The sequence below is a fragment of the Plecotus auritus genome, assembly GCF_963455305.1.
Source record: "Plecotus auritus genome assembly, chromosome: 8".
In the NCBI taxonomy this organism is placed as follows: domain Eukaryota; kingdom Metazoa; phylum Chordata; class Mammalia; order Chiroptera; family Vespertilionidae; genus Plecotus; species Plecotus auritus.
The window spans coordinates 68,904,378-68,922,118 of record NC_137782.1 but is presented as its reverse complement, the minus strand read 5'-3'; the positions used below and the strand labels follow the sequence as shown (position 1 = coordinate 68,922,118).

The window sequence follows — 17,741 nt, the reverse complement described above, 5'->3', positions numbered from 1 at the left end:
GTTAGATGTGGTCAAGGGTCAGAATGTTTTGTCTCCTGGTAGACACTCTATTTCTTAGGTTATAAAAGATTTTTTTTAAAAAAATGCACATCTCAGGCTCCAAGAAATTGTTCATTGGGTTTTAGGAATCAGAGCAGTTTTGAGTTTTCTGTTTGGCTCAGATGCTGGATGACTTCAGAAGTGATGCTGACTTGACTTGGGGTGATGAACACACAATACAATATACAGATGATGTATTACAGAATTGCATACCTGAAACCTATATAATTTTATTATCCAACTAGAGGCTCAGTGCACAGATTCGTGCACTTGTGGGGTCCCTCAGCCTGGCCTGCACCCTCTCCCAATCTGGGATCCCTTGGGAGATGTTGGACTGCCATTTTCATCCCGATTGCCTTTGGGAATCGGCCTAAACCAGCAGTTCGACATCCCCGGAGGGATGCAGTAGTGCACAAAGCAGCAGGCAGCTGGTGAGGAGCCTGAGCTGGGCGCTGCACCACTCCTGCTCATCCTGGTCCTGCTGCGCCTGCCGCAGCTGCCACTTGGTAGCACTGCAGCGGAGGCGGGAGAGGCTCATGCATCTGCAGCTGCAGCGGCGCTCACCAGCCGTGAGCCTGACATCTGGCACCTGCTGAGCAGAGCTCCCACTGTGGGAGCACACTGACCACCAGGGGGCAGCTCCTGCATTGAGCGCCTTCCCCCTGGTGATCAGTGTGTGTCATAGTGACCAGTTGTTCAGTTGTTTGGTTGCTTAGGCTTTTATATATATAGATGTCAGCCAATAAATTCAATTGAAAAGAAAAAGAAGTGATGTTGATGCTGACTGGGAATGTCTAGACCAGCGGTTTTCAAACTTTTTCATCTCATGGCACACATAAACTAATTACTAAAATTCAGCACCGTACCAAAAAGTATATATTTGCCAATGTGACAAAAAAATAGGTATAATATTAATTCATTCACACCGGACGGCTCTTGTTTTGTTGGCTGTTGTCATTTTTTTTTTATTTGACAATCTAAGGGAAAGAGGTTAGTGCCCCTAATAGTCAGATATTGCATGTTTTAAAAATTCTTGTGACACACCAGTTGAAAATTGCTAAATGAGGCTATAACCTAAAGGGTCTGGTCTTTGTGAAGATTTTGTCTCAAAAAGCATGCAACACTTAACATTTAAAAAAAAATCTTGAGCAGTGGTGGGAAGAAGAAAGAAAGAAAATTGCCCCCTGAACTAGAAATACATTTTTGGTCTGTTATTTTAAGTAAAATATGAGTCACTTATCTGTACATTTTTGAATTTTGCTCTTTTCACTCACCATTGTGTCTGAGTAGCAGTGTTTTTGTACAAGGCTGTAGGACTTTATTGTTAGGTACAAAAAATTCTCCTTGCAGGGATGGGGTGGGGTGGGAGCAGCAGATTAATGCTCTCTGTTTGAAAGTGGTTAGCATTGCATATTATTTCTTCATTCTGGTCACCACCCAAGGATTGCTCATGTCCAGGTATTACTTTGTAGTCCCATCCTTGGAGCATCCTCTCCACACAGGTGGTCTCTAGGCTAGGGAGAAGCTCTGAGCAAGCTGAATGCTCTAGGGGGTGGGACAATGGCAATGTATACTGAATCCCCAAAGTCTGAAGATGGGGTGTCCAACTGAGCCAGTGTGTTTGAGCATTGTGTCAAAGGTAGCCAAGGCTTAATTTTACGGGGAAGTGGCAGCCACTTTATAAAGTTGTTTTTTAGTAGTGGGCCTATACTGAACTGAGCTAACGTTAGTCCTTACACTTATTTATTTATTTATTTATTTAGTTAGTTAGTTAGTTAGTTATTGAGAGTGGAAGGGAGGGAGACAGAGAGAAACATCCATGTGAGAGAGACACCGCTGAACCAAACCGACTAGGGCAGTCCTTGTTTTTATTAAACAACTCCTTTGTCCCTCTTGCTTACAGAGCTCTCTGGCCGAGACGTTGGATAGCACTGGCAGTCTAGACCCCCAGAGATCGGACATGATTTACACCATAGAAGACGTCCCTCCTTGGTACCTGTGCATATTTCTGGGGCTGCAGGTAAGATGGTTCCTTTAGGATGTAACCACCGGCAGATGCTTGAGTTCTCTGTCTGGATGTTTTTTTAATTCAGTTTTGATTTTGATTTATTGAGGACTTGTTATAAACTAGAGGCCCAGTGCACAAATTCGTGCATGGGTGGGGTCCCTCGACCTGGCCAGTGATCAGGGCCATCTTGCCCAGTCCTGATTGGGGCCAATAGGGGGCAGCTGGCTGGGGAGGGACTGCGGGAGGTTGGCTGGCCGGGAAAGGATCTCGGAAGGGCTCCAGGGCGTGTCCGGCCTGTCTCACAGTCCCCATTGGCCGGACCTCAACAGCAAGCTAACCTACCAGTCGGAGCGTCTACCCTCTGGTGGTCAGTGCGCGTTATAACGACTGGTCGAGCAGTTGACCACTTAGCATATTAGGCTTTTATATATGGAGACTAGAGGCCCGGTACAAGAAATTCGGCCTGCACCCTCTCTCATCTGGGACCCCTCAGCCCGGCCTGCACCCTCTCCAATCTGGGACCCCTCAGACATCCCTCTCAACGATCCGGGACTGCTGGCTCCTAACCGCTTGCCTGCCTGCCTCCCTGATCGCCCCTAACCACCTCTGCCTGCCATCCTGATTGCCCATAACTGCTCTCTCCTGCCGGCCTGATGGCTCCCAACTGCCCTCCCCTGCCGACCTGATCACCCCCTAACTGCTCTCCCCTGCCGGCCTGATTGCCCCTAACTGCTCTCCCCTGCCGGCCTGATTGTGTCCCTAACTGCTTGCTCCCCTGTGCCAGCCTGATTGCTCCCCTAACTGCTTGCTCCCCCGCACCGGCCTGATCTCACCCCTAACTACTTGCTCCCCTGCTGGCCTGATCGCCCCTAACTGCTTGCTCCTCTGCTGGCCTGTTTGCACCTAACTGCTTGCTCCCCTGCCGGCCTGATCGCCCCTAACCGCCTCTGCCTCGGCCCCCACCACCATGGCTTTGTCCGGAAGGAAGTCAGACGTCCGGAATATGTCCGGTCGACCCGGTCTAATGAGCATATTACCCTTTTATTAGGGTATAGATTACTCTCTCAAGAATGATGAATGGAAATTGTCAACATCAGTTTATAGTAGTGAAAGGAAGAAAAGAACAGGAAGAGGAGGTTAAAACAGAGAAAGAAGGAAGGAAAACATTCAGGGAATAAGCAAAGGAAGTGACATGGAAGGAAGGACAGAAAATTGTAGAGATATAGAAAGAAGGAAGAACAGAGGGAGAGAAAAGTAGAAGAGAAGAAAAAAGAACTAGTTTTCATCTCTCATTCCTGGCTTACTTACCCAACCCACAGTCATGGTCAGTTCTGCCATGAAACATGGGCGACACTGAAAAATGCCATGTTTCAGTCTTTTTAAAGAAAGGCAAACTTTGCCATAGGAGCAGCTGCTTTGTCTGCTGCGGCTTCCAGTGGGAGCAGAGCAGGGATGCTGCCAGGGGAGGGAGTGGAACAGGCCTGGGCTCCTCTGCAGGGCTCCTACGTCTTCGGTGCTTTCCCTCATCTCTCAGCACCCTCTTCCCATTTACAGACTGAAGTGGGGCTTTAGAGAAAGGGGACAAGACAGGAAGCTCTTTTCTAGGATTCACACCTCTGGCCTGGGTTTGCCTTGGCTGTTTTAGCCGTGTGAAAGCCACAACCTGCACGGCTAGGGTTCAGGACCTGGAGAAGGGCCACGCACAAATGACGAGACTAGACAAGAAATACGAATTTGGAAATCACAGGGGGCCAGGCAGAGAGCCATTCTCTAGTGGAAAGGCTTCACTGGTGCCCAGGCCCTTTTAGTTTTTTATTCAATTTTAGATACACATCTTGCCCTTAGGCAGGCAATCCGGTAGCAGACAGACTATCTTAATGGTCAGTGAATATTAGTAAAGATTTACTTTGAGACTCTTAGGTCAGGAAATTGCTTGAGCCACCATTGTCTCGACAGAACAATCGGTGCATAGCTTTAGCCCTTGCCAAAGCTCAAGGTCCATCAGCCTTCTGGGTTCCTTGTTTGTACTTTTCTGACAGTGTAGACAATGGATAGCTTCCAGCATAGCCTGACTCTGTTCTCAGGTCTGACTTTCCATTCTTCATTTTTTTAAGTTTGAATGATCAGTTTAACCTGAGGTATTTCAGATGCTGAGGAAGTCAGTCTCATTGCCCAGACAGGTTTATGCACTTGGAGGTGAGGCTGTACCTGCCCCGAGAGCTGATGCTTTGGTCCGGGTTTCCAGCCCTCCCGACCCCCTTTAGGTATCACAGCACTTGGTCACCTGACCTGAAAGGTGTCTAATAAAGGAAAAGTCATGCCCCAAGGAGCTGAGTGCTTGTGTGGATAATTTTCCTTGGGTTGAACATCCCAAAACAGATTGAGGAGACTTGCTTTTTAAAATGTTTATATTCTAGGTGTTTTTTAGAAGTGTTCTCTGGTCAAATGGGATTGGGAACCCAGCATGCATCATGCCCTTCTTGACGATGCACAGTGTTCTTAAGCTTGTGAGCATCCCTGAGAAGTCCTGGATGGGAATGTTCTGTTTCCTGCACGAAACACCTATTAGTGTTATGAAATTTGGGCTTTATGGGCTGCAAGCAACACATTTTGGCAAACAGGAGCAGAGATGGGGAACTATTGGGAATAAAATTGGGTTTGCTGAACAGAAGCAGGCACTGAACAAGCAGGACCCTGGGAGGAAGGGAAGTGAGCACGGCTGCTAGGAATATCCTACTAGGAGTGGAGGTGGGGCCCCAAAGGAGAGAGAGCTGGCTCTTTGTGGAGCATTCTTTAGCTCCTGTACAACCTTAATCCTTCCCTGATTGTTGTCAAACAGTGCCACCATAGAAAAGGGTGGAAAACACCCTGTGTAAGGAGGCTTTAGCCCCTAGACCCATTATTTCAAGAATACAGATGTAGAATTCTACATAAAAGATTGGCAAGTCAAACTGCAGAAGAAAGATATAGCAAGACTCCTAGAGTTTGTTTCAAGAATAGGTTCCACGCAAAATAATTAATGTGAACAGATCAGAAGAGAAAGACCTATGATTTTAGCAATTGATACTGAAAAGCATTTGAAAAAAAGCAGGTAATTCCAGTAAGAATTGCATGAGTAAAATATCAATAAAATATGATTGTATTAAGTGCTTCCTTTATGCTGACCTGGACTCATGTGAGTAATAAGTAATGATACAAGTCTAATGGAAATGTAATGGAAAGGAGAAATAATGAAAAAGAAATATGATTTGGTATATGATACTCGTGTGTACCTAAACAAACCAAAGAGTTCCTTTAAAAAAAAACAACAACATTGTAGGGTGAGTTAGGATGAAATCAGAAAATAACAAGGAAGGGTTTACTCTTTCCTCTGTCTCCCTGTCACCCACAGCACTACCTGACTTGCTTCAGCGGCACCATCGCGGTGCCCTTTCTGCTGGCCGACGCCATGTGTGTGGGGTACGACCAGTGGGCCACCAGCCAGCTCATTGGGACCATTTTCTTCTGTGTGGGAATCACAACTCTGCTGCAGACAACGTTTGGGTGCAGGTGAGATTGGGGTACTAAATGGGATCCGGAAGCCCCTGTAAGGAAGGCATCAACACCGTTTACCTAGGCAGTTTAGAAGACTGACTGGGGGGGTGGGTGTTATTGTAGTGAGCCCTGCCCCCACCTACCCTGCACCATGTTTCTTCTCTTGGTGGATGGCACCACCCCCCACCCGGCTGTGCACGCTGGAAAGTCTGACTCTCTTAGCTCCTTCCATCCCACCAGCTGCAGGGCAAGCTCTCTCTCCAGTGCCCGTCCTGCCACAATCCTTTAGTCAGACCTGGGCTGTTCCACTAGGTTCCCAGTTGGTTTCTGTGCCCCCAGGGCCACTCTCCTTGTCCCACTCTGTGCACCAGCCCCCCCCCCCCCACCCCGAGCCTTCTTTCCAACATTGGCATCTTCCTCGGAGTTGCCAGGCTACAGCCCCACTCCCTGTTTAAAACCAGGATGTGCCCACTTTTGAAGCTTCTCCCTTGCTCTGTCTGTCCCCTGCCTTTCCAGCCATGCCTCTGATATCTGCTGTCCCCTTCTCTGGCTCTCCCTGGGGTGACCTCCCTGAGCCACCTGCTGTTTCACTCCGCTGTGCTTGTGTGCCCCAGCACCCAGTGTGCCCCAGCACCCCATGCACCCTGCTCATCCTTCCAGTCTGGCTTGCTCCTCCCCTCGCTGAAGCACCCTGACTCCTCGAAGCCTCCTTTGTTCTCTCTGAATTCCCACACATGCATCTTGTGTTCATTCTTCTAATGTGGCTCTTATTCCACTGTGTCCTTTTTTGTTTTTGTGTCTTTTCCCGCTGAATTGTGCTCCCTTCCTTGATGCCGGGACTCTGATTGTTCACCTTTGCTTCCCTGCTCCCAGCTTACATGGGCGAGGAGCTGGCTGAGGACGGAAGAGAGCCCATCTCTCCTGCCTCCTCCTGCGGGCTTGCTCTGTTTTCTCCTGCCCCCTCTTTTGCTCTCTTCACACGGCAGCCTTTTCCTCTACCCAGAGGCTCTGCTCACGGGGTGGAGCCTGCAGGGACAGGACTGTCCTCGGGAAGGGTAGGGAGTAAGCTTCTGAGTTCTGGTTCTGTCTCTTGCTCCATGAGAGAGAATCTGGGGAAGGGCTTCGCCTTGCCTTCTGGGGGAATGAGCGGGCGATAGTACAATGGCAGCCTGGGAGTCATGGACTGTATTCCAATGAGTCAGAATCCTCAGGGGCCTTGAGCGTATGGGAGACCCAGGAGTAGTGTTAGGGTGTTCCAGGTGGTGGCACAGACAACGCCTGGGAAGGGACGCGGTGGCTTCCTTGCAGGTCTGCTGATGGAAGGGAGCCATGTGGTCTGAAGGCTGTGGGGCTGGTCAGCTCTTGGAGTTCTCAAAACCCCAGCCCTGCAGGACTTACTGCCTGTGGCCACCATGCTGAGCAGATCCCTTACCTCAGAAGGGAGGGTCTCCTTAGGGGATGCTGAGAGGAGGGTCAGGGTGCCATTGACCTAGAGGAAGGAAGTGTGTTCTGGGTATTCCAGGGAGGACTTTATTCATTTTCTTAGTGCCAGGAGGCAGGAGAAAACAAAGCCAGGTAGTTAAATTTGGCTGGCAACTGCTTTCATTCTTTTGATACAGCCTTTAAGGTTCTGTATTCCAAGTCCAGAGTGGACTAAAAAGCTTTTGTTGGCTGACTCGGGAGCCTTACTTTGTACATAGGGCACTGGTTCTCTGGGGAAATTTTTATTTATTTTTTCTCTAAACAGCTGACACATCAAGGAGCTTATAGCAGAAACTGTCTGTAAATTTGGGCAGTGCCTATAGTTGAGAATTGTTGGTTGATATGAAGAAGGAATGAAGATACCTATATTGTGGTATAATATGCATGGTATGCAACTCATGCCAAGGTCAGCATGGTCAGCCACATTGCCAGTGCTGGTTACATCAAGTTGTTGGATATTTTAATAATAAACTGTAATCCCATGGGCAGTCAGAACCTACAGTTTCCAGTATAAACCAGTAGTTTACAAAGTGTGGCAAATGATGATTTCTTCTCCTTCATACACGGGGGCGTGGAACAAGCAAGCATGAGAGGTTAGAGGGGCCTGGGCAGGTGACTTCTCCAGCTCGGTTTCCTTTTGTGAAAACGAGAGGAGGCTCTTCTGTGGATGACATTTGCCGTTATTTTAATGGACCTATTGTGCTTTCATGGATTATAAACTTCCTGAAATATGTTTGGGGAGTTATAGTGCACAAATAATATGAAAAGCCTTTTCATTTTGCTAAATGCTAGCATAGACACTTATCATAGGCTGTGAATAATCATTTTAACAGTCTTGTGTATTTACTTCCTGGTCACAACAGGATCAAATAAACAGATAAAGCAATTGGGGCCAAGGGATTGTTAGGTAGGGTGGGACAGTGCAGAAGGAACTGCTGACTGGCCAAGAGTGGAGTTTATTCCCAGTGTCAGCTAAGGGATTGCAGATGGCCTGTGCATTTGTTTGTTTTATGGTTGTTGCTTTTTTTTGGGGGGGGGGGGGTGCTGGTGGGGCAGTTCAGCACTTAGGCTTAGAGCAGCAGGAGAAAAAGTTTTTCATGTTCAGCTTTCATGATTTCTAAGATGGATTTTCTGACATTTCTGGTTTATAGTATTGTGTGTGCGTTCTGTATGCTTCTTTGTTATTTGCTGACCACCTGACAAGTACTAGCAACTCCATTGCACTGGATGCAGCCGGTGCTGGGACCTGGAGACCAACCATGGTCTGTGCTTGTGAGGAGGGGGCCCTTTATTCTGAGGAAGCTAAGACTACTGTAGTCTAGCTCAGAGGAAGAAAGTGTAAGCATCCTTAACTGTGGGCAGTGGCCAGGCCATCGCTCTTCCTCATTTCACATGGGTACCCCGGGGAAGAGGGACCCGCTGTTCTCAGACACCTGTTTCATTCCATAAAAAACTCAGAATTGGTAGGGAGACAGTGAAGCAAGGGGACACAGACGTGTGCTTCTGCAAGCCTGAGCATGCGCTCTGACTGCAGCTGTCAGATGTCACATCACTCCTTTGGAGGCTGTTTCCCACAGGCTGGGCTGAGGCCACAAAAAATATGTCTGGTGCAGTGTGGGCTGCAGACCCTCCTTCCTTCACTGCACACGTCCCCTGGCACAGGTCCCAGCCCCAGGTGTGGGACTTCTGTGGCGTTCCTGCTTCCCAGAGCTTCTGCTTGCAGGGTGTGGGCGGTCTGTGCCATGCCTGCTTCTTTCACCTCCTGCTCCCACCTTTTCCTTCTCCTCCCTTTTGACCTTGACCTGCCCTTTGCTTTCAACTAAGTCTTCATTGAGTTTCCTTGAGTGAGATTTCAACATCTCCGGTTCTTTTTGATTCTGATGTCAATCCCAGCCACACCTTGGACTTGTTCCAGGAATTAGTACAAAGCCTTTAAAATCCTGAGAGATCAGGGCAGAGGTGTGAGCCAGTTTGCATCCTCCCCCCACTCCACACCTTGGGTGTCAGTGCAGAGCTGGGGGAGAAAGAGGTCCTTCGGCACCTGCCCCTTGCCTGCCACACTGACCTTTCCTGAGGTGTGGCAGGCTCTGTGTTAGGGGGTCACCTCCAGCCTTTTGCTTCGGGCACTTCTCCGAGGCATCACTGAACTCTCCAGCAAAAGGAAAGACTAGGCTCTCCTTGTTGTTGCAGCCAGTGTTGTCATCTGCCCTGAGGAGGCAGCGTCCCCGGCTTCCATCTCCTTGGGTCTGGGGGCCTGTATATGTTGTGTGTCTAGGTACGGGGACCACTCCAGGATACTTCAAGGTCCCAAGTCCAGGGCTTTGAACTCTTAACTATTGATAAGACTTAGGAGAATCGCCCTAGCTGGTTTGGCTCAGTCGATAGAGCGTCAGCCTGCAGACTGAAAGGTCCCAGGTTTGATTCCAGCCAAGGGCACATGCCTGGGTTGCAGGCTTGATCCCCAGTAGGGGCGTGCAGGAGGCAGCCAATCAATGATTCTCTTTCATCATTGATGTTTCTCTCTCTCCCTCTCCTTTCCTCTCTAAAATCAATAAAATATATTTAAAAAAAAAAAGACTTAGGAGAATCGAGGGGTACAGTGCTTAGATTGAGGTGAGGAGACTGGGGTTCCCCCACACTCTATATATGCAATTTGTGTGGGGTGCATATGCACTGTTTTGAACTGCTTAAAAGTAAAGTTGCAGACAGCATGCCAGTTCACTCTAGATATCTCCTGGGAATGAGGGTCTCCTGTGTAATAACCACTTACAACAGTCATTCTGCCATATCATCTAATACGCAGCCATATTTAACTTCCCAAGTTGTCCCTAACATATCTTTTAGGGCTAGTCCCTCCACCTCCCTGAACCAGGATCCAGTCAAGTTCATATGGTGCTTTTGTTTGTTGCATCTCTCTGGCCTCAATAATAAACAGTCCCCACCTTTTCCCTCCATATCACCCCCTTTTAAAGAGTCCAGGCCAGTTGTCTGTCGAGTGTTCTGTGGTCTGAATTTGTCTGTGTCCTTATGGTAGTATTTGATTTGTTCCACAACCCCTCCCCCCTATTTGTTCTAAACTGGGAGGTGGGGCTAGAAGCATGGTTGATTCAGGGTGAAAATTTTGGAAAAATTACTATATAGGTGACTTTACATTGGGCTTTCCCCACCAAATTAAAAAAAAAATTCTGTTACTGTCCATTTACTAAAGGTTTTAGGTAGTATAGTGTGGTGGGGCAAAAGTAGGTTTACAGTTGTGAGTACGGGAAGCCGTTTATTCTTGTATTATTACTTATTAGTGACTATATTTTGCATAGGAACAACTGTAGACCTACTTTTGGCTCACCCTGTATATTAATGAAATGGGGCCCGTGAGAACCTGATGGTAATGGCCATGAGGAGGGAGCTTTCCCGCACCCCCTGACTGCTGCGGGGCTGGCGGTGACATCGCTCTCGTTCCACCGTTTTCATGTGACTGTGGGCAAGCCGCCTGATCTCTCAGGGCCTCCTTCTGGTTAATCCTGGGCACCTGTCCACACTCGCCTGCGGGCGCTCATTATTTCAGGGGCCTCTGGGAGGGGAGGAGGCAGACAGGCGCAGGCGGGGGATAAGGGTTGCAGTGAGCTTGGTGCTGCGGCAGCTGCCAGCAGAGTCTCTGATGAGCATAGGGCGGTTGGGCATCGTGCTCCATGGCCACTGCCATCAGCTTTGCTCCTTCAACTTGAGCCTTCTCGGTGGCCTTCCCCCTTATCCAAACACACTGTTCCTCTGTTCATATTTCTGATGCTCCTGGGGACGAGGAGACTGACTGGGTCCTCTGAGGGCATATGGGGTGAATGATCTAGTTCTCCAGTTTTTTTTTTGGACTGTCACATCCTCCTTGCCCTGCACATTCTCACATGCTCTGAATGGCTCCTCCTCCTCCTCATGGCCCACTGCCCCTCCCTCTTAGCCGCCCTTTCAGCCAGGTGACTGTCGTCACAAACGCTGTGCAGGAATAGGGCAGCATTACACTGGCCAAGGGGACAGAGCTGCTCACCAAACACCAGAGGGAAGCTTTTGTCTTTTTTCAATATTGTGGTTTTTGTTAACTATTTAACATAACTCTAGTATTTAAGGAATGTGTTGTCATCCCCCTCCCATTCCCATTCCTTTTTAAAAAAAATTTTTTTTATTGATTTCAGAGAAGAAGGGAGAGGGAGAGAGAGAGATAGAAACATCAATGATGAGAGAGAATCATTGATCGGCTGCCTTCTGCTCGCCTTACACTGGGGATTGAGCCCACAACCTGGGCATGTGCCCTGACTGAGAATTGAACTTTGACCTCCTGATTCATAGGTTGACATTCAGCCACTGAGCCATGCCGGCCGGGCAAGACACTTATAGACATAATTTAAATCAAACGTATTGAGGGGTAATTGACATACAGTAACATTGAACCTTTTTTATATGTACAGTTATAGAAGGTTTCACTCACGTATACAGTCATATAACCCCACCAGCAGAACATTGCCACACCCCAAGGACTTCTCTGTGCCTCTCTGTGACTGCTCAGATCTTTAATTAATAAAAGTATTTTAGGCTACCAGCCCTTGACCTGAAATAGGTGATGCTATAGTGTTTGAAAAGGAGGTTATCAAAATCACAGCCAAGTAGCCCTCTGGGTTCCTGCGCACTGTCTGAGCCAGCCCGCTGCTGTGAGCTGTGGCTCCGGAGGGGATGGGCGCCGTCAGCTGCTTCCTCCCCACCGAGGCTCTTCGGGAGGCTCTCTGATTGACAGTGACCAGAAGAGTTTATATAATTTTTAGTGTTTATCTGTAAAACGAGAGTAACATGAACTTGAAGGTAATGGTTGCACTTGCTTTTAGTTGAGTTTTGTTTTTAAATCAACTCAAAATGAATTAGAGATCAAATGCAAGAATCATGAAAACTTTAAGTACTAGAATGAAATCAGAGTGATTTCCCTTTTAAATCTAAAAGTGGGCTTTTAAACTTTTAAACTCAAACTCCAGGAACAATAAAAGGATGCTCAATTTGATGACATTGAATATAAGAACATCTTTTTAAACTTTGTAAAAATACACCGTAAACAGACAAAATGACAAACTGGAGAAAGTATTTGCATCATATCACAGAGAAGCTCTACTATCTCCACTATAGAAAGAACTTAAAAAAAAAAATCAGTGTTAAAAAATAGCAAAAGTCATATAGAAAAGAGCAAAAAGACATGGACGGTTCACAAAAACCATTGTGCAGTGGCCCTTCTTCACCCTGTTAAAGAATCCTCATCAAACTGACTGATAAGAGAAACATAAATGAAAGCCACCCTAAGATACCATTTCCCCCTTTGTCAGAGAGACAAAAAATAAAAACCTCTACAAGCCGCTCTTTCGCCAAGGCTGTGGGAGTGTAGGGTTTCTTACACATTGCTGTCAGGAGCGAAAATAGGGCAGCCCTTATGGAGTGGAATTGTACAATCTAGACTGCATATGCATTTACCTTTTGATCCAGTAACCCCACTGCTAGAAATTTATCCTGAAGATACATGCCCTCATGTGCAAAATAATATACAGAAAGTTATTTCTTGCTGTGTAATTTGTAATGGCAAAATAGTTAACAGCCTAAATGTCCATCTACAAGAGACTGGCTGCTATGGGTCAGCACACAGCAGAGTCCTGTGCAGCCCTGAGAAAGAATGATTGAAGCTTCTCTGAACTGTTTCAGGATATATTGAAAAAGCAAGTGGCAAAAAAGTTATGTGTATGTATATTTGGTAAGAAAGCAGAAATAACAAGGAGAAGCGAGGAATAGATGAAAATGGTTAACTATAGTAAGAATGGGTTGGAGGGGCTAGGGATGAGAGTGAGACCTTCTGGTATAACACTTCATATGGTTTGATTTTTAAACTGTAAATGTTCAACATATTCAAAACGTAAAATCCAAAAGGATGAAGCAAAGCAAACCCTAAAATTGAAAATGAACAGAAACAAAATAAACCTAACTATGTGTCAAATTGCTAACCACACAGAAGAAAAGAATTAATCCAAAGACTTTAGAACAGTACTTTGCATACCTTGAATAGGATATTTTCTAAGGACAAAAGAAAAGAAATTTTACACTCAGTAGTGTTGTTGTTAGTAATGTTGGTATAATTCTGGAACTGTGTCCTGTGATGTTATAGCATAGAACAAATCAGTGAGAACATTGGAAATCAGGATGCTCAGTGTAGGAGGACAGCTATGTATATGAAAAGAAGATAATCTTTCAATTGTGTTGAAGTGCAGGGATCATTTTTTGATTTAAAAAATATTGTATCTCTGTTCACTAAATGATAGCAGTTTGAAAAAAAAAAGATACCCAGTAACAGTGAGCCACCTAATGCTCAGACCTTGGTTTCTACTAGTAAATAACATTTTCCACCAAAATGAACCTGGGCTTCTTGGAGAAGTGCTTGATGCCAGGGCTGAGAAAAGTACAAGTTGAACCTGGAACATCTACTGCCAGAAAGCAAGGAACAGCTCAAAAAGTGAGGGGGAGGTGTGGGGAAAGGGAACCTGCTTGAACGGGCTGCTTTGGGCAAGTTTAGGACAATTTAATTATTGAAAAGAACAGTCATAGAAGTGAGTTATAGAACTGAATATAAAAAGGGAACCCATTTATCTGTAGTGATGATATAAAAAAGAGGGAGATAAAATTGGACAAAAAGGAAAGCTGTTTTTTACAAAAGGATACTAATAAATATGGATGGAATGATAAAATTGGAAACTCATAATTTTTAGGGCCACTATGTAAGAATGTTAATAAGCTAGTGGAGATATAATAATTTCACAGACTAAGAATCACTCTACAAATTTATTAATTGCAGAAGGGAAAAGGTACTTTTAGAAATGGAGAGTTCAGCAGTCACTACCATAACCAAGCATTCCACCTGGTGGGGACACCTGACGACAGGCCTCCTGGCGTGAGGCAGTGAGGAGGGCACGGCACCCCAGCAGTCTCCTGGCCAAAATTTTTGAGCCTGGCTCTAAGCATGACATTGGATGACCAAACACATACAGGGGCTGGTTAGATTGGGGGAGTGGGGCAGATGTAAGCACTTTTATAAACAAATTTATGGTCTGGATATTAGATTACATTATTAAATTAATTTCACATTTGGGTGTAATGGGAGGGAGGCGATGATGTAGGAGAATACACTCATTCTCAGGTGATGCCTGCTAAAGTATTTGGGTGAAATGCACCATGTCTGCAAGCTATTTTCCACCAGTTCAGCTGACTGATGGGTGTATATGTACAGTAAACAACAGGACAGTGTAACCAATCGAGAGAAGGTTTTTTGGGGAACAAGTTGTGTTTTGCTTTTCTTTGTAGGCACTTAGGACACACACTCCTAATGGCAGATGCAGAAATGAAACTATAGCTCCTCAAAGCCAAACCTCTTTATGTTTCTTAGAGATCGTTTTACAATTGCAGTCTCTGGAGACTGGGGTAGTTACCTGCTTTTCTCTTGAAAATTGATGCACATTTTACTCTCTACTCTCTCTGCCCAGTGCTTTTAATCTAAAAGTCCTCTCTCAAATTTGCAGTTAAAATCAACATGCATAAAACTTAGCCTCTTATTTTTACTCTAATAAAATTCCTTTCAAACAGTATTTGTAAATAGCACCTTCAGTTTATTACTTATTAAGCGAAACTTGGTGCTGGGGATACAGCAATGCCTGAAACAGTCCCAGTTCCTGCGACTGTTAGCCCGCAGTGATGAAATCAGCATGAGGGAGCTTGTCTGAACAGATCGCTTTGGTGCTGTGAAGGGAGCGGACAGAGGCCCTGGGCTGGGGACTGGCAGCTCATCTGAGCTAACACCATAGGATGAGTGAGACTGCAAATGATGCCAGGCCACACCCTGTCAGAATGCCTTTGGAGAACAGCTCTGGGATTAGCTTTCCCAGTTCTCCCAAAGGGGACCTTTCAGAGCAGGGTCCTCTAGTAGTTTTCCTCTGCAAGAGGAAAACAAGGTGTTTGCCCGCTGGCCCCCTCTGACCGTCACCACTCCAATCCCCGCTTTCCCCACAGTAAGGTCTCTGCAGTTCTCCAGGATCCAGGTCTGTTTGTAGCTCTTGTTTTACACTTGCTCTTCTCTCTGCCTGGACTACTCAGAACACCTTGCACATGTGATGGCGTGCTTCTCATCCTTATGCTAAGTGATTCTTTTGCAGACTCCCATAGCACCAGGGATCACCATGTCACCACCCTTCACGTGTGGCCACCATTAGTGTCTCCTTCACACAACAGAAACTCTTCAATGGCCTAAGGATAGTTTTTTCTATCATCGTAACTGCTTATCATGTGTTAAGCAGACACCCAAGAAATGGTTCTCAAGTGACCAGAATAAATCCTTTCATTTGACATAGGGGTTGTCTCTTTTTTGGTGCCTCAGCCACCCCAGAAGTCATTGTTCAAAATCCAGATGTGAGGACCCCACATGTGACTCCTATTAACCAGGACTGAGTGGAATTCAGAAATTTGCATTTAAAACATTTTTAAAAAATTTAAATTACAGTTGACAGTCGATATTATATTAGTTTTGGGTGTATGGCATAGTTATTAGACATATAACTTATGAAGTGGTCCCCTCAATAAGTCTAATACCCACCTGGCACCATACATAGTTATTACAATATTACTGACTCTATTCCCTATGCTGTACTTTACATCCCCTTGACTGTTTTGTAACTACCAATGTGTACTTCTTAGTCCCTTCACCCTTTTCACCCAGCCCCCCAATCCTCCTTCCATCTGTCAACCATCAGTTTGTTCTCTATGAGCTTATTTCTGTTGTTTTTTAGATTCCACATTTAAGTGAAATCATAAAGGTATTTGTCTTTGACTTATTTCACTTAGCATAATACCCTCTAGGTACATCCATGTTGTTGCAAATGGTAAGATCAGAAATATCCTCTTTTTTATTTTTTTTAAAACCCCACCCGAGGATATTTTTTCATTGATTTTGAGAGAGAGTAGAAGAGAGGGAAGGGGGATGGGGAGAGAGAGAAACATTGATGTGAGACAAGAGACTCATTGACTGGTTGCTTCCCACATGTGCCCTGACATGAGTTAGGGAACGTGCAACTGAGGCATATGCTCTTGACCAGGAATCGAACCTATGACCCCTTGGTCTGAGGGCTAATGCTCTAACCACTTAGCCATGTAAGTGAGGGCCAAAAATATCCATTTTTAACCAGCGACCCCTGGAGAATCAAAAAGCAGCTTTCTGACCTGGGTGTGGGTGACTTATAGAAATCATGGCTGGAGAGTCCTAAGAACACATCACAAATCCCAAGGAAGAGATCTTGGAATATTTCCTAGAGGAGGTGGTATTTGCCTGTGCCTTAAATGATGAATAAAAATTGAATATTAGAAATGATGACAAAGGGAAGGGATGAGCAAAGGCTCAGAGGCAAGAACCTGGACCAATTTGCCTGGAGTGCATGTGTGTGAAGGGGCTGGTGAGATGTGAGGGCAGAGGACGTTTTGAAGTCACCTGGGTACCAACGGGGAAATGGGACACCTCCAGCAGGGTTTTGTTTTTTTTTCTTTGTTTTTTTGTTTGTTTGTTTGTTTGTTTTTAATTAGAGAGGGGGGGGGGAGAGAGAAACATCAATGATCAGTGATGAGAGAGAATTATTGATTGGCTGCCTCTTTCATTTCCCACACTGGGATTGAGCCTGGAAACTGGCCATGTGCCCTGACTGGGAATCGAACTGTGACCTCCCGGTTCATAGGTCGATGCTCAACCACTGAGCCACGCTGGTTGTCGGGCTGGTCAGGTCCTTTTGCTGTCCTGGGGCTAAAGCCCACCATGGGGATGTATCCTAACAAACGTGCCCATCTGCTCAGAATTTTTCTTACATCTAGTGACACTATCAACTTTAAAAACTTAAGTCTGAAAAAATCTACCACCTCTTCACATTTTTAAAATATATTTTCCTGTAAACAAAGTTGGCCAGCTTTTTTTGTCAAGGGACAAGCAATAAATATTTCAGGCTCTTATAGTCTCTGTTGTGACTGACTGCCTGACTCTCCCATCGAAGCTCGAAAGCACCTGTCAACACCTTGGAAATAGATGAGGGTGGTTGTGTCCCAGTAAAACGTGACTCATAAAAACAGGTAATTTGCCAGATTTGGCTCATGGGCCCGTTTGCCAACCCCTGGTGTAAAGAAGGGCATGGTGTAATTGGTTTCCTTCCCAGTCGTCAGTACAAAATAAAATGGCAGGCAGTCTTGGCTACCTGGGGAGGGTTAGATGCTGGTGTGTGTGAGGTGCAGAGAGAGGAGCCCTAGGGTTGACCAGCATTACACTGGGGAAGTGCCTCTTGTTTAATGCAGTCATGTGCCCTTGTAGCAAATTCCCTGAGAGTAATTCAGTCAAGCCGTTGAGTTATGCTGCCAGTTATGGAGACCACACTTAACTGCTGGGGTACTGACTGCTGCTTCCTGTAAAGCGGCCACTTGTCTTTCAGACAGCACTGCTGTGGCAGACAGTGTGTGTGGCCCAACAATGAGCAATAAGCCGCCACGTGCAGCCTTTTCCACATCCTCGGGAAACTGTGTCTGGGGCAGCACTTGTGGAAATTATCACCCGCTTTCGGAGGAACCCAGGGTCCTCGTTGTTAGAAAGTGA

General features: G+C 46.0%; 1 protein-coding gene across 4 annotated transcripts in view; it reads left to right on the top strand.

The window, feature by feature from the left end:
- SLC23A2 (solute carrier family 23 member 2) overlaps positions 1 to 17,741 on the top strand; it is a 134,440-nt gene that overhangs the window by 79,626 nt on the left and 37,073 nt on the right. For all 4 annotated transcript variants that reach the window (XR_013961538.1, XM_080686436.1, XM_080686438.1 and 1 more), the window contains 2 exons: positions 1,943 to 2,059; positions 5,439 to 5,596. Coding sequence is in view for 3 of the 4 variants with exons in the window: in XM_080686436.1 (XP_080542562.1) it covers positions 1,943 to 2,059; positions 5,439 to 5,596 (275 nt within the window). In the remaining variant the exon portion in view is untranslated. The remainder of the gene's footprint in view (positions 1 to 1,942; positions 2,060 to 5,438; positions 5,597 to 17,741) is intronic.